Source organism: Rhinatrema bivittatum, chromosome 4, assembly GCF_901001135.1.
Source record: "Rhinatrema bivittatum chromosome 4, aRhiBiv1.1, whole genome shotgun sequence".
In the NCBI taxonomy this organism is placed as follows: domain Eukaryota; kingdom Metazoa; phylum Chordata; class Amphibia; order Gymnophiona; family Rhinatrematidae; genus Rhinatrema; species Rhinatrema bivittatum.
Genome location: NC_042618.1, coordinates 413,397,052 through 413,412,782, shown reverse-complemented (window position 1 = coordinate 413,412,782; position 15,731 = coordinate 413,397,052). Strand labels below are relative to the sequence as shown.

Sequence of the window (15,731 nt, the reverse complement as noted above, 5' to 3'; positions counted from 1 at the left end):
TGGAAGAGACAACTGTTTGCATTGGGAAGATTAAAAAAAATCTCATGATCAGATAATACAAAGTGGTCCTCTCCATGATACCTGGATGACAAGTCAAATATAAACCCACTATAAGAACTAGATCAAAAGCCTCATTGGAAAAGCTGAGTCTGCATCCAAGCAGACTCTTGGATACAGTTCTACAGTGAAGTGATAGGGATTTATATAAGAGGAGAAAGCATGGGAATTCTCCGTTAAATCATGTGTTTATGCAGACTGTGGTGATGTTGCTTCTAATACCTTAGTTTCTACAAGAAATTCTACAAGAATTCAGAGCAGATGTTTTTCTAAATTTCTCTGTCATTTCAAAATATCAGAAGAGTATTCAAGTTGTAAGCATAGCCACTGGTTTATAATAGTTTAAAAATGTCCCCCCCCCAAAACAAGGGCTTAAAAAACAAAACAAAACCATAATGCATCCTTTTTACCTTCTTGTGTAATACAGATTGAGCCGCTGCCCATCCCAACTCGTAAGGCATCAACTCCTGCATCAATCAGATTCTTTGCCTGAGCAGCTGTAACCACTGTGCCAGAAAAAAGGGATATGAACAGTTAGATGTGAAAAACAGTCTAGGGCTACTTGGTCTGCCATTCGTACCTGCCTACTGTTCTATCACTGGCTGACTCCCATCAGTGCTCCTCTCCCTCCCCCTCTGCCTGTAAGGTCCCTTAGAAGTTTAGATGGAGAAAGGAAGGGAGTGGGAACATTAGTAGGCATGACAGGGTAACTTCAGCCGGATGTATTCAACCAGGCTTACCCAGGTTAAGTTTATCCAGCTAGCACTCATTGCTATCCAAATAATTTAACCCATGCCCCCTGACCAGCTTCTTTTTATTTGGCTAAATTTTAGCCTGGGGAAATAGCTTCCTTGGCTAAACTATGTTGTCACACTGAATGGCAGGAAATTCAGAACAGGTTTGTCCTGGTAACTCAAGTTATCCAAGGAAATGCTTCGGAATATCAGCTTCTTTTTTTAATCCCATGCAATCAAAAATGCTGCCACTGTTTTGGCTCCTACCTCTGGCAAAAATCTATTCCAGCTATCTATCCTTAGTAAAAGGGTTTCTTACATGATTTTGGAGCCTTCCCCTCTTCAGCTTCATATGAGTGCTGTGTTTGAAGCTCTCTGTTCTATGGAAAAAATGCTACCTTCTAAATATTCAACTATCTAGCAGGTTTTATCTCAAACCCTCTTTTCCTCCAGAGATTTGAACTATAAATTCCCTCAGCATGGAGCCCCATGCATCCTGAACTCATGTTCTCCATTTCCATCACAAATTAATGCTTTCTGTATAACCACACTAAAGACAATATCAGATAAGTCTGGTGAAAAGAAATTCTACATTTTCAGTATTCCAAAATAGTTTTAGTCAATGAGCTGTTAAAATTCCTAAGAACAGGAACAGAAAATGCCGACACCGTCCACGTGTAAAGCATCTAGTCAAAAGGGCATTCAATCTCCACAGAACAGCAATTTGTGTAACTCCATGTGATCCTTGGCTTGCAACCAAAGAGTGCAGATTAATGGACCTAAGCATCAATGTTTTCCTCATCCTATTCTAGTGTAAAAAAACACTGCTCAATTAAATCAGGCCCTAGAGAGGAGGAGGGGTTATAGCAACTTCTGTCTTAGAGACAGGCAGAACTGGAAGGGAAACTATTTTCAGTAAATTTTTACCATTGCCACCAATGACCTGTAGATCAGAATATTTCTCCTTGATGTACTTAATCATGTTGATCTGGAAAATTGAATTCCCTTGAGATGAATCCTAGAAGGAAAAAAAGAAAAATAAAATGTAAAAAAGTAGAGTCATGTTTCGTTTATATAATTAGGTTGAACAAAATCTGAAGTATGTATATGGAGCATCTTTAAAACAGTGATCTCACAGTCCACTGCACTAGATTTTTTTTTTCTTTTTTCACTTAAACACTATTGCAGTATCAGGTGTCAGACACCTTTGTCCAGTAAGCAGCAAATAGCTTATGAATTGTGTGCTGATCTAAAAAGAGATAAAAAAAAATTCTAAAACCAGAAACTCACAAGCACAACCACATCTACGCCTGCCTGAGCTAGCAGATCGAGCCGGTATTTGTCATCTTCGTGGGTCCCAATGGCAGCTCCACACAACAGCTGCTTCTTGCAGTCTTTAGATGCTAGTGGGTAGTCTCTGTTCTTTTTGAGGTCTGTCCGAGCAATGATAGCTACCAACTCATCATCCTCATTCACAATGGGAAGCTTGCCTGAAAAACCCCAGCAGAAAACAATCACAGAAGTCTTCCCCAAGTCCAGCAAATACAGCATCGGCATCTCAAGCCATGAGATGTTAAAGATTCGGTACAATTGAAATGCTTGAGCTTAAAAGGCCAGTTGCCAAACTGCCGCAGTGAGTCAGCCAAACAGTAAGACATCTACACCCTGCTCTGGAGCAGCATAGAACTTACAGTATGCATGGAGACACCTAGCTGCTGTCCTCAAGAAGGGCAGAAAAAGTGTATTGATTCACATCAAGTGCATATTGATGAGTGTGCCTGAACAGAAAAGCAACATGGAGAAAGGCAAATGCCCCAGAATCCTCTGCTTAGCCTGTCCTGGCTGTATGAACTCTAAGTGACTTATTGAGAATGACTTGCAGAATTCCCAGGACATCTGGACAGGTAGTCGAAGCTGGCTTTATTCGGTGATGCCTAATTATAGGGTCACACAAAGCAGAAGCCAATGGAGGGAACTGCAGGCTATACTGTCACAATAGAGCACTCTTTCTCAGGGGTTTCTATAAAAACACAACCTCAAATGTGTTAATTGCCCTGACCAGCAAGATTCTAACAGAACAAAAGGACTATCTAGAGAGTGATGGTAAATGGGCCCCACCTGGGAGAAGTAATCAGGGCAGTTTAGGGATAATCACATCATACTGTTGACATGACAACCAATGTAAATTATCCTCTGGACAGTCATGTAACTCTAGAATCTTCTACAATATTGTATGTTATCTATAAAAGAAGGATCACTTCCTGTATACAATGAGATGCTGGTAGTCAGTTTGTTAGAGACATAGCATCAGCATCTCCCAAGAATACTTGTATTAATAAATAAAAAATTATGCTTTATTAAAAAAATCTAAGAGTTCTTGTGTCCCTGGACATAAGCGTCAAAGAATGGCCTGGCGCTTAACATTTAAGGCAAGGGTACCCTCCCATTTAACATTTATAGGAAGCTAAGCAAAAGAACATACAAACCTTTTTTGCTTCTTTGCAAAATTTCATTTGCCTCTTTTAACGTTACTCCAGCTGGGGCAACAACCAGGTCCTCTCGGTTGGTCATAATCTAACACAAAATGAATAATGGGCAAAGAGTGAATGGGTTTTTCAAAGAAAAAAAAATCTACATGAATTGTTCCAAAATTAAATTGGGATTCTCCTCAAATTCTTTTTGTCCTGCTTACAGTCTATCACCTAGCTGTTACAGTATTTCAACTTATTTCAGCTACAAGTGTCAAAGGAAAATTGGTTCTTACCTGCTTAATTTTGTTCCTGTAGTACCACAGATCAGTCTAGATTCCTGGGTTTTGCCTCCCTGCCAGCAGATGGAAAAAGGTTTCACTGACCCTGCACATAACCCAGTGTGCCACCTGCAGTCCCTCAGTATTGACCTGTACCCAAGCCAAGATGACAGAAACAACCATAAATTTCTAAGTAAACTTCTAAGCAAACTCCCTCCCCTCCAAAGAGCTGGAAGAAGGTGAAATTACCCAAAAAGACAATGGAAAGCTTGTTTCCCAAATTTAACATAAGTGATCGGCATTGAAAACCAACAACTCCGCACAATATACAAAGCAACAGTAGAAGCAGCGGACTCATTCCTCAGTAAATGGGCAGGTCTCTGGACTGATGTGTGGTACTATAGGAACAAAAATTAGCAGATAAGAACCAATTTTCCTTTCCCTGTATGTACCCAGATCAGTCCAAACTCCTGGGATGTACCTAAGTTCCCCTTAACTTGGAAGCCAGAGCCCTGACATCCAAGCAATAATGCCTAACAAAAGTGTGCAATGACTTCCCAGTAGCCACCCAGCAAATTTCATGCAGAGACACCTGTTGTGTCTTAGCAGAGGAAGTCACCTGAGAACGCGTTGAGTGTGCCCCTAAACCTGCTGGCAGCAGATGCCGTTTAGAAACGCAAGTCAACATGATTGTTTCTTTCAGCCACTGCACAATTGTAGACTTAGATGCCTTATTTCCCTTCTTGAGCCACTCCACAGTACAAAGGTAATCCACTCTACAAAGAGGTGATGCGATCTACAGCAATCATAAGTGACCTTTAGATATCTCAATAATGCATACCTCCCATCTAAGAACCTAAGCTCCCCCGAATGAGGCGTAGAGGAATCCAAATCCCGAAAAGCTGGAAGCTCCACTGTCTAACCAAGATGGAAAGCAGAGACTACCTCAGGCAGAAGAGAAGGCACCATGCATAAACATAACCCCGAATCAGACATTTGTAGGAAGGAATCTCGACACGACAGCCTTGGATCTCTGACATTCTCCTTGCTGAACAAATAGCCACCAAGAAAACCACTTTAAGAGTAGAGTCCTTAACTGTAGCTCTCTTTAGTGGTTCAAACCGAGCCTCTCACAATCTAAGGACTAGATTCAGATTCCAAGACAGACAAGCATTCCACACCAGAGGATGCAAGTTCTTAGCTCACTAAAGGAACTGTATAACATCTGGATGTGCAGACAGAGGATATCCTTGCACCTTACTCCGGAGACAACCCATTGTCACTAGCTGGACTCAGAGTTAGAGTTAAAGGCCAGTCCCTTGATCAGAACCTTTCTGTATAAAAGCCAAAATATGCAACACCATAGCCTGAACAGGCTGAAGCTATACTCTGTCAAGAGCAGACCAGGACTCTAAGATCCTCCAAATTTGCACATATGTCAAGGATGTAGAAGGTCGCCTAGCCTGCAATAAGATGGAAATAACTGCTTCAGATTATCCCCTCCATCTCAGTCTCCTCTCAGAAGCAAAGCTATGAGACAGAACTGAGCTTCCTGACCCAAAAATATTGGACCCTGGTGGAAAGCAGTCGACAGATATCTGAACTTCAGGGGCCTGTCTATGGCCATGTTGATCAGATCTGGAAAGCATGGTCAATGGTGGCCACTCTGCAGCGACCAGGATCACATTGCCTGGATGATTCTCTGCTGTAATCCTTTGTCCACCAGAGGCCATAGTGGGAAGATGAAGAATCCCTCAAGTCAATGGCAGCACCAGAGCTCCGCTTCCTTCCATACCATGTTCTGTTCAGCGGCTGTAAAACCGCAACACCTTGGTGTTCATTTTGGTCAGGATACCCCCCATCTTCCATAAATGAGACATCACTGCCTCAGACAGCTCCCATTCCCTGGGGTCTAACTTTTGCACCTGAGAAAATCTGCCTGAACATTGTTCACTCCAGCAGTGGAGCAGCTAGCAGTGTCTCAAGTGCTGCTCTGTCCAGAAAATCAACTCCCGGGTCTCTCAAGCCACTGTCTGATTCTTGGTTCCACCTTGTCGATTGATGGGCCACCAGCTCACTGTCTGACAGGATCCAAACTGGAAGACTGTGTAACCTTGGCAGACAGGCAAGCAACGTTAAATGCACTGCTCGTTTCTAACCAATTGATAGACCATGAGGCTTCCTGTTTCGACCACTGGCCCTGCACCAAATGACCTTGCCACACTGCCCTCCATCTGGAGAGGCATACATCAGTGCTGACTATTACCCAATTCAGAACCTCCAATTCCACACCATGCTTGAGGTTGGTGCGAGTAAGCCACCATGAAAGAAAGAAAGACTGTCCCTGGTTTTCCCCTCTAACGGAATATGAAACTTTTCCAATAACATATTCCAACAGGAGAGGAAAGATACCCCCTGCAGAGGCTGCATATGCGTAAACATCCAATGCATTAATTCCAATGTCAATGCCATAGAACCCAAGACCTGTAAACAGTCCCAGATCCTGGGCACCAAAAACTCTAGCAGAAACCTAATTGACGCTGCAATTTCAGCACTCTCTCTCCATGAGAAACTCTCTGCCAGTGTGTTGAACTGAACTCCCAGATACTCCACAGTTTGAAGGAGGACTAAATAGCTCGTTGCTAAGTTCACCGCCCATCCTAGAGACTTCAAGCACATCAGTACCTTTTGGACTGACTGTTGACAGAGGTCCTCTGATTTCAAATGAACAAGCCAGTCTGCCAGACACAGATGCATCAACACAACCTCCTTTTGCAATACGGTCGCCGCCAGCACCACCTTGGTGAAGGTACATGGTGTCATTGCCAGCTGAAGGGAAGGGCTCGAAACCAAGTGTTCCCTTAGGACCATGAACCTCAGGAATCTCTGGTGCTCCAACCTGATGGCTATGTGCAAATATGGCTCTGTCAAGGCGAAAGATGCAAAGAACTCTCCCTTCTGTACTGCCACTGTGACAGACCTCAGTTTCCATGCAGAAACAGAGAACTTTGAGAGCCACATTTACCTTCTTTAAATCCAATTTCTCTTGAATTGTATGTGGGGGGGGGAAGAGAGAGAGAAACAGGACAACTTTAAATTGACCTCTGGACACACCGAGCATGTTCAGGGTCTGAGACAAACTCAGCAAGACATCTGTGGGAAAAAAAAAAAATCTTAAGAGTCTGAAGCAGCTCAATCATATGCAATTTCTCCCTCTTCTAGAGGTGAGAAAGCCAATTCCCCATCGGAATCCTCTGATGTCTTATGATCCACATTCCCTTGAACATTACCAGGGTGAGCCTCCCTGTGACATTTGCCTACTGTGACTGACAAATGGGAAGCCTGAGCATGTGATCCTTATATAGGTTGATTAGTCTTCACTGGGCACCCCTGTAGAAAGGTCTGCAGGCCCTGGAAACATTCCACCCAGAAGAAGGAGGATGGATCTACACCAGAACCCATAGGCCCAAACTTGCTCTCTCCAACCGCTCTTGGGGAAGCTTCTGCCCTCGGGAACAAAGGATGAGAATTTACTGTTGCCTCACCTCCCACTTCAGAGACACCATAGGCTGAGGGGGATGTCCCAACATGGACAAAAGCTGTAATAGTCAAATCGCTTTGAGCATCTAAATAGCAATTCAGTCCTCATTCTCTGTGTCGGCACTATCAGATAGCAAGCCTCACAGATAGCAAGGCGTTTGGACTTGTTTGTCCCCAGCGCCTAGCTCTCCTGAACTTCAGCTCTAGGTGGCCTCTTGTGCACATACCAATGCCACACGGGCATTTGTGTACATCCGTCCAGGACGTGCAAATACGTGCTTAAGATTAGGTCGCGGTCGTATGCGCACAAGTACATGAGCAAATACACACTTGTATAGGCCGTAGTCATACATGCACAAGTACCTGTACAAATAAGTGTTCAAGTCTAGGTCGCAGAGGTATGCGCTCAAATCTAGGCTGTAGCCTTATGCGCACAGGTCCTGTTCATGTAACCACCACGTGGAGAGTATGTGCGCACATGCCTACGCATGCAGGAAAATAACTGCTGCCGTGGCCTTCCACAAGGCTAAGTAAAGCCTGCCTGCACCTTCAGCGTGTTTAGGCCCAGATCCGTTCAACATCTGGCACCGAAAATCAAAGGCCTGAAGTGCTTCTCTTGACTGGCCAAGAATCCATGGAGACTAGGGCCGAGAGCCAGCATCCCCTGCTGTTTGCTCCACTAAACAAGCTTTGCACAAAAGCAAATTAAAACTGGCAGAAGACCTCTACCAGAACCAGAGACAACTCCTCTGTGCAAGTGCCCCTCTGCAACTCCGCAGGACTGGGAACCACCAGTGATAGTTGAGGGGACTCAACCTGTCTCTCCCGCTGACACTGCTAGGGAATAAAAAATGGCCGCCATTTCCGCACTGACGGGGAAAGCCTCAGCACTTGACCATATCACCCGCAAGTTTCATTCTACTGGTGCAGCCATGCTCGATGCAGACCCCCCCTCCAAACGCCATGCCACTTTTGCTGCACGCCGTTCCTCCCAGCACCCGTGGCATCTCCAGCAACTCAGCACCATGGAGCCACCCCTGGTCTCTGCAGGCAGAGAAGCTACTGAAAAATCCCATCGCGGAGCTCCCAGAGCTGCTAAGATAGCTCCTTCCCTGGACCCTGATGCTACACAGATTCCTCTAACTAGTTCCGTTGTTTTTTTTACTCTGAAAACAAATAGATACATAGAGGGCTTCCAGTTTTGGCACAAACCGGAATGTACATCAGGGTAGGAGCTCCAGTGCGTCCCCTCAATAAGGGAGAAGTTACTTACCTGATAATTTCGTTTTCCTTAGTGTAGGCAGGACCAATGGCTATGTGCTCCCCTGCTAGCAGTGATCTCAGCCATTCAGTATTCTCTTCAAAAGCCATTGTGGACTAAGGATTAAAAAAAAACAACAAAACCTGGATTAAAAAAACAAATTCAAAGGCTGGAGACTGTAGCCACACTCAGACAAAAGTGCTGAATCCCAGCCAACTTGTAGAAACCCGAATCCAGGGATAGGGAGATGGCTTACTCACAGTCCCTTGGGGATGAGGTTTGTGTGTGCTCCCTTGGCACTATTAGTGGGTGGGATGCTGAGTCCATCTATCTATATCAGGGCTTCCCAAACTGTGGGTTGGGACCCCAAAAGGGGTCACAGAACCTTCAGCTGGTGCCTCGAACAGCAATATTCTTCAGGTGCCAGCATCAGCATTAATAGTGAAAGTCAGTTTGGGGCCTGTAAGCCAGCACATACAGGTCCTGCAGTGGCCTTGCCCTTGCATGAGTTTCTGCGGTAACAGGAAGCCCTGCATAAGGAGATTATGGTGGCCTTGCACTGACTCACAGATCCCCATGCTGACTTTCATTACTGATGCTGCGGCCACTTGCAGATCACCATTGAGCTAGTGAATGGCCAGGTTGGGAGGGGAAAGGAGGGCTTGGTATGCCCGGGTTTATGGAGATTACCACTGCTCTTTTCTCCTCACCCACCATTGAACCTATCCAAGAGAAAAATGTTGCCCCCTGTCCACCTGCCCTCTCTTCCTACCAGTTGTCATCCACCTTTGGTCCAGCACCCACAAAAAAATGACACTGACCCTGGCCAGGAGCTGTTTGAAGGGAGGGATAAGATGGAGAGGGATTGGCTGTGGAGGGTGAGAAGATGAATGACAGATCGACTGGGGTATATAGATTAGGAGATGGGAGGTGAGAGAAGGGTTGAAGGGGAGGAGATGAGGCTAGGAAATGAGGGGGAGGGAAAAGATAATAGAGGCTCAAGTTGGGAGTTATAGGAAGGTCTTGGGGGTGATAAGAGGATATGGTCATGAGGTGCAAAAAGGGCTGGAGAAGCTGAGAGGAGTTGGGGGAAATAAGATGATCAGCTGGAGGAGCAGAGATTGGAAGAAAGTCTGCTGGAGGGAAGGTGGCTAAAAAAAAAGGGAGGTCCTCTGGAGGGGTGGAGGTGGAGAGAAAAAATTTGACTGGAGATAATGGAGGATGAGAGGGGATCAACAGGAGTGCAGGAAAGAAAAAGAGAACATTGTTAAAGGGGAACCACATTCCTGCTAATTCTGTTTTCGTCCTACTCATGTGAACTTTCAAGTGCTAAAATGGGGTCACATTGGATAAAAGTTTGAGAAGCCCTGATCTACACCAAGGAAAACAAAATCATCAGGTAAGTAATTTCTCCATTTCCTAGTGTGTAGCCAGATGGACTCAGGACCAATGGGATGTACAAAAGCTACTCCCGGACAGGGCAGGAGGCTGCCCATGGCCAGTTAGCACCGCCCTCGCGGGCTTGGACGTTCAAACAGTAAAACCTGGAAAAGGTGTGCGAGGAAAACTACGTCGCAGCTCGGCAAATGGTACCGGGAGACAGTAGCTTAGCTCCCCACTCTCAGAGGCTTGCATCCGTCATGAGGACTACCCAGTTCGGTGGGTCAGGCTTACCCCTTTGCTTAGGTTCACTTCCTGTAGCCACCACTGGAGCAGGGAACATACTTCCATCAGTAGGTGGAGATGAATTGAATAGTCTTGAGATAGTGGGCTCCAACGTGACAGTAGGGAGTGTTGGAATGGACTTGTGTGCCCTCGCCCACGGAATTACCTCCAGTGTTGATGCCATCAGGCCAAGGACCTGGAGATAGCTCTACACCCTGGGGTGAACGGTGTTAGTCAATTGGCGCACTTGGTGCATCAGCTTCCTTATCCTTGAGGGAGGGAGGAAGATTGTCTTGTTTGGTGTCGAACCAGACTCCCAGGTACTCCAAGGACTGGGAGGGCTTGAGACTGCTCTTGTCCGTGTTCACAACCCAACTGAGTTCCTGGAATAGGGACATGACCCTGCTGGTCGCCTGGAGACTCAGACGACTTTGCCCGGATCAGCCAATAGTCTAATTAAGGGTGCACCAGGACCCCTTCTTTCCTTAGTGCCACCTCTACTACCACCATAATTTTGGAGAAAGTTCAAGTGGTGGGGAGGGGGGGGGCATGCAGTTGTCAGGCCGAAAGGCAACACCCAGAACTGATAATGGCGGAAGAGTACTACAAATCACAGAAAACGCTGGTGGTCTTGATGGATTGGGAGATGAAGGTAGGCCTCTGAGATGTCCAGGGATGTTAAGAGCTGTCCCGGCTGAACGGCCATTATGACTGAGTGAAGAGTTTCCATGCGGAAGTGGGTTATCTGCAGATGACTGTTGACACTCTTGAGGTCCAGAATGGGACGAAATGACCCCTCCTTCTTGGGTACAATGAAATAGATGGAATAACACCCCATATTTTCCTGGGGTGTGGGCACTTGGGTTATAGCCCTCAGACTGAGGAGCTTTTTCCACTGCCAGTCTTTTCTGCTGGGAGTGGCAAGGAGACATCATGAATGTGTCCCGAGGGATGCTGTGAAATTCTAGGGCATATCCTTTTCATATGATGTCCAGAACCCAATTGTCAGACGTGATCGTGACCCACCTTTGACAGAAGAGGGATAGCCAGCCCCCTATCTCGTCCCATAGATGGGTCAGCCCAGCTTCACTGCACAGTTCGGGCCAAACCAGAGCCCTAGCCAGTTCCTCTTTTTGGTTGTCTGTTCCAAAAGGTCTGAGACCTTCCTGAAGATAGAAAAGTCTGGAACAGCGGGTTTCTGACGGGCCGGTAGTGCTGGAAGCCCCTGGCCCAACCCCTCCTGTGTGAAGGGCCCTGTGACCTCTTCTTCCTATCTTCCGGTAGCCAAGGCACCAGAGATTCTCCCCATTTACTGGCAAGCTTTTCCAACTCGCTTCCGAATAGAAAGAATCCCTTAAAGGGCATCTTTGTGAGGTTTGCTTTAGAGGTCGCATCTGCTGACCATTTTCGCAGCCATAGATACCTTCTGGTCACCACCACTGAGGCTACTCGTCTGGCCGAGGTACACATTAGATCAGAGCTTGCACCCGCTAGGAAGGCTGCGGCAGGTTCCATCACCTCCCTGGTAGGAACCCCAGAGCTGTCAGCCTCTCTCTCGAGAAGCAGACATGAACGGGCCCACCAGGGCACAACAGGAGGCGATCTGCAGTGTCATTGCTGCAATTTAGACCTCTGCCCCATCATTTATTGTTATGGGAGTTGCAGGCTCTTCTGTGGGTGTGTGGATGTGGATGTGTGTGTCCAAGTGTGGAGTATGAGTAAATATAGGGATGAAAGATGGTAATGGAAGAGGCTTGACTTGGATGGATGGATTTCTATATACATTATAGAAAAGGTTCTAGGCAGTTTGTTCTGTTAGCATTTGACTTTGAACATTGGAGAAATTACTTACCTGATAATTTCGTTTTCCTTAGTGTAGACAGATGGTCTCAGGACCAATGGGTATAGTGTGCTCCTGATAGCAGTTGGAGACTGAGTCAGATTTCAATCTGACGTCAGCACCAGTACATATACCCGTGCAGGAAGCTTTGCTCTTCAGTATTCTCCTCACAAAGCAAATGTGGATATATGTGTGTCTGGATAATTTGATTAACTTGGTTAACTTTGTTTAACTTGAATAACTTGAGAAACGAAATAGACTTGAACTGGTTGACGTGGACTATAGCTGGAGACCACCAGTGCCCTCAACCAAGAAACTCCGACATCCAGTAAATATGGGTGTCCTAGCTGAAGGAAAGTGTGGCTTACCCGTGCTTGTCTTGCTCTCGGGAATTGTCACCCAAGGTTTTCGTGATTTGCGGCAGCCGTGGGCGGGATACTGAGTCCATTTGTCTATACTAAGGAAAACGAAATTATCAAGTAAGTAATTTCTCCATTTCCTAGCGTGTAGCAGATGGACTCAGAACCAAATGGATGTACAAAAGCTACTCCCGAACTGGGTGGGAGGCTGACCGTGGCCCACTTAGAACTGCCCTTGCGAATGCTGTATCCTCCAGAGCTTGAACATCCAGGCGGTAGAACCTGGAGAAGTTGTGAATGGAGGACCATGTCGCCACCCGACAGATCTCGGTGGGTGACAGCATTTTGGTTTCCACCCAGGACACTGCCTGGGCTCTAGTGGAATGACTTGTAGTGGTAGAGGCTTGCCTGCCTCTGCGTAGGCCGCCTTGATTACTTCTTTGATCCAGCGGGCTATGGTTGCCCGCGAGGCCGCTTCCCCTTGTTTCTTCCCACTGTGAAGGACGAACAGGTGGTCCGTCTTTCGTACGGATTCCGACCTTTCCAGGTATCTGACTAGGAATCTGCAGACATTAAGGTGGCGAAGACTGTGAGATTCTTCCGAGCCCTTGTGCTCATCTGGAGATGGCAGCAAGATGGTTTGGTTTAGATGGAAGTGAGAAACCACCTTTGGAAGGAAGGAGGGGACTGTGCGTAGCTGAATGGATCCCGATGTGAATCTGAGAAAAGGTTCCAGACAGGATAGTGCTTGAAGTTCGGAGATGCAACGGGCCGAACATATTGCCACTAGACATGCAATCTTCAAGGTCAGGAGTCGTAGGGACAGATCGCGGATAGGTCTGAAGGAGGCACCGCTAGGAAGTCTAGTACTAGATTGAGGTTCCATAGGGGTACCGTCCACTTTAAGGGTGGTCTGATCTGCCTGACCCCTCTCAGGAAGCGGGAGATGTCCAGATGAGATGCTAGGCTATTGCCTTCCACTTTGGCTCCGAAGCAGGCCAACACAGCCACCTGAACCTTGATGGAGTTGAAGGACAACCCTTTCTGTAAGCCGTCCTGCAGGAATTCCAGGATCATGGGAATTTTGGCTGTCCACTGAAGATGTCGTGGTCTTCGCACCAGGCTTTGAATATTCTCCATATTCGTATGTAGGTTAGCGATGTGGAGAACTTGCATGCTCGGAGCAAGGTGTTAATCACCGCCCTCGAGTATCCACTCTTCTTCAAGCGTATCCTCTCAATGGCCAGACCGTAAGAGAGAATAGAGTTGGGTCTTCGTGGAGGATTGGGCCTTGCTGGAGCAGATCCCTGTGTGGGGGTAGGGGGAGAGGGCTCCCCGTTAAGAGTCTTCGCATGTCTGTGTACCACGGCCTTCTTGGCCAGTCCGGGGCAACTAGAAGTAGTAGCCCTCTGTGATGTTCTATCTTGCGGATGATTCCGCCCAGTAGTGGCCATGTTGGGGGGGGGGGGGGGGGGGAGGCCTATAGCAGGTCTTCCTGTGGCCAGGTCTGGATGAGTGCATCGATCCCTTGGGATTGTGGTTCTCGTTTGCGACTGAAGAAGTTGGGGACATGGGTGTTGGATAGGGTTGCCAGGAGATCCATGGCTGGGGTTCCCCAGCGGCTTACTATCAACTGGAAGGCTGTGGACGACAGCATCCATTCCCCTGGGTCTAGACTCTCTCTACTGAGGTAGTCTGCAGTGACGTTGTCTTTTCCCACGATGTGGGCGGCTGAGATCCCTTGTAGGTTTGCTTCCGCCCACGCCATTAGGGGATCTATTTCCAGGGACACCTGTTGGCTTCTGGTTCCTCCCTGGCGGTTGATGTAGGCAACTGTTGTGGCATTATCCGACATGACTGACAGATTTGCCCTGGAGTCTGTGACTGAACTGTAGGCAGGCTAGTCTGACCGCCCGGGCTTCCAGTCAGTTGATGTTCCACCCAGAGTCTTCCTTGTCCCATTGCCCCTGGGCTGTCCGTTCCTGGCAGTGGGCTCCCCACCCTCGTAGGCTTGCATCCGTGGTGAACAAGATCCAGGTCGGTAGGGATAGCCTTACTCCCTTGCTTAGATGGTCTTCTTGTAGCCACCATTGGAGCTGGTTCCGCACTTCCTCCGGGAGCTGGAGGCGAATGGAGTAGTCCTGGGACATCGGGTTCCATCATGACAGTAGGGAGCGCTGTAGCGGTCACATGTGAGCTCTTGCCCATGGGACCACTTCCAGGGTTGATGTCATGAGGCCGAGGACTTGGAGGTAGTCCCATAATTTAGGTGGAGACCTCCTAGCAGGTTTCGCAATTGGTTCATCAGTTTTCTTCTCCTTGTAGGGGGAAGAATGACCTTGTCTTGTTTGGTGTCGAACCGGACTCTCAGATATTCTAGAGATTGGGAGGGCTGCAGACAGCTCTGGTTTGTGTTGTTGACCCACCTGAGGTTCTCCAGTAGAGTCTTGACTCTGGTGGTTGCCTGATTATTTTCCTCTGGAGATTTTGCCCTGATCAGCCAATTGTCCAGATATGGATGTACGAGGATTCCTTCTTTCCTCAGTGTCACCGCCATTACCACCATGATTTTGGTGAATGTTGGGGGGGGGGGGGGGGGGGGGGGGCTGTGGCTAGCCCGAAGGATAGCGCCTGGAACTGGTAGTGGTTGTCCAGGATCATGAAGCATAGGAAGAGCTGATGTTCGTGATGGACTGGGATGTGCAGGTATGCTTCTGACAGGTCCAGTGTTGTAAGGAATTCTCCCGATTGTATCGCTCTTATGACAGAGCGCAGGGTTTCCATGCGAAGTGAGGTACCCTCAGGTAGCGGTTGACAGACTTGAGGTCCAGTATGGGCCGGAACGTTCCCTCTTTTTTGGGGACAATAAAATAGATGGAATAGTGCCCAGTATTTTGTTGTTGCGTGGCCTTTAGGGAGAGTAATTTGGCCAGTGTGGTTTCCACTGCCGTTCTCTTGGAGGGTGCGTGGCAAGGAGATTTCACAAACTTGTCTGGATGGATGTTGTGGAAATCTAGATAGTATCCCTCTCGAATGATGGTTAGGACCCCACTTGTCTGCTGTTATCTCGACCCATCTTTGTTGGAATAGGGCAAGCCTGCCCCCTATGGCTTCTTCCTGTGGATGGGTCGGCTGATTCTAATTGTGGGGTGTGGGTGTGGCTGGGGCCTGGGCCAGAGCCAGCTCCCCTCTTGTTGTGTTTGTTCCAAAAGGACTGGCCCCTGCCTGCTGGGCGAGGTGCTTGATATGTACTCTTGTAGGGTCTAAAGCGCTGTGATCCTCTGCCCTTAGGTAATCGGGGAGAGGGGCATTGGCTTCTTTTGTTCTTGTCCTCCAGTAGCCGAGGTACCAGAGATTCACACCATTTGTCGGCTAACTTCTCCAGCTCGCTTCCAAACAGGAGGGCTCCTTTGAAGGGCATTCTCGTGAGTTTCGTCTTGGAAGTTGCATCGGCTGACCAGCTTCGGAGCCAGAGTTGCCTTCTGGCTGCCACTATGGATGAGATGCCCTTGGCGGAGGTGTGCAC

The 15,731-nt window shown here is 47.5% G+C and overlaps 1 protein-coding gene across 5 annotated transcripts in view; it reads right to left on the bottom strand.

Moving 5' to 3' along the window:
- Positions 1–15,731, bottom strand: part of IMPDH2 (inosine monophosphate dehydrogenase 2) — a 61,730-nt gene that overhangs the window by 18,493 nt on the left and 27,506 nt on the right. For all 5 annotated transcript variants that reach the window (XM_029601253.1, XM_029601249.1, XM_029601251.1 and 2 more), the window contains exons 6-9: positions 3,278–3,365; positions 2,082–2,281; positions 1,719–1,809; positions 468–563 (exon numbers count right to left, since the gene is read on the bottom strand). In XM_029601253.1, coding sequence (XP_029457113.1) covers positions 468–563; positions 1,719–1,809; positions 2,082–2,281; positions 3,278–3,365 — 475 coding nt within the window. The remainder of the gene's footprint in view (positions 1–467; positions 564–1,718; positions 1,810–2,081; positions 2,282–3,277; positions 3,366–15,731) is intronic.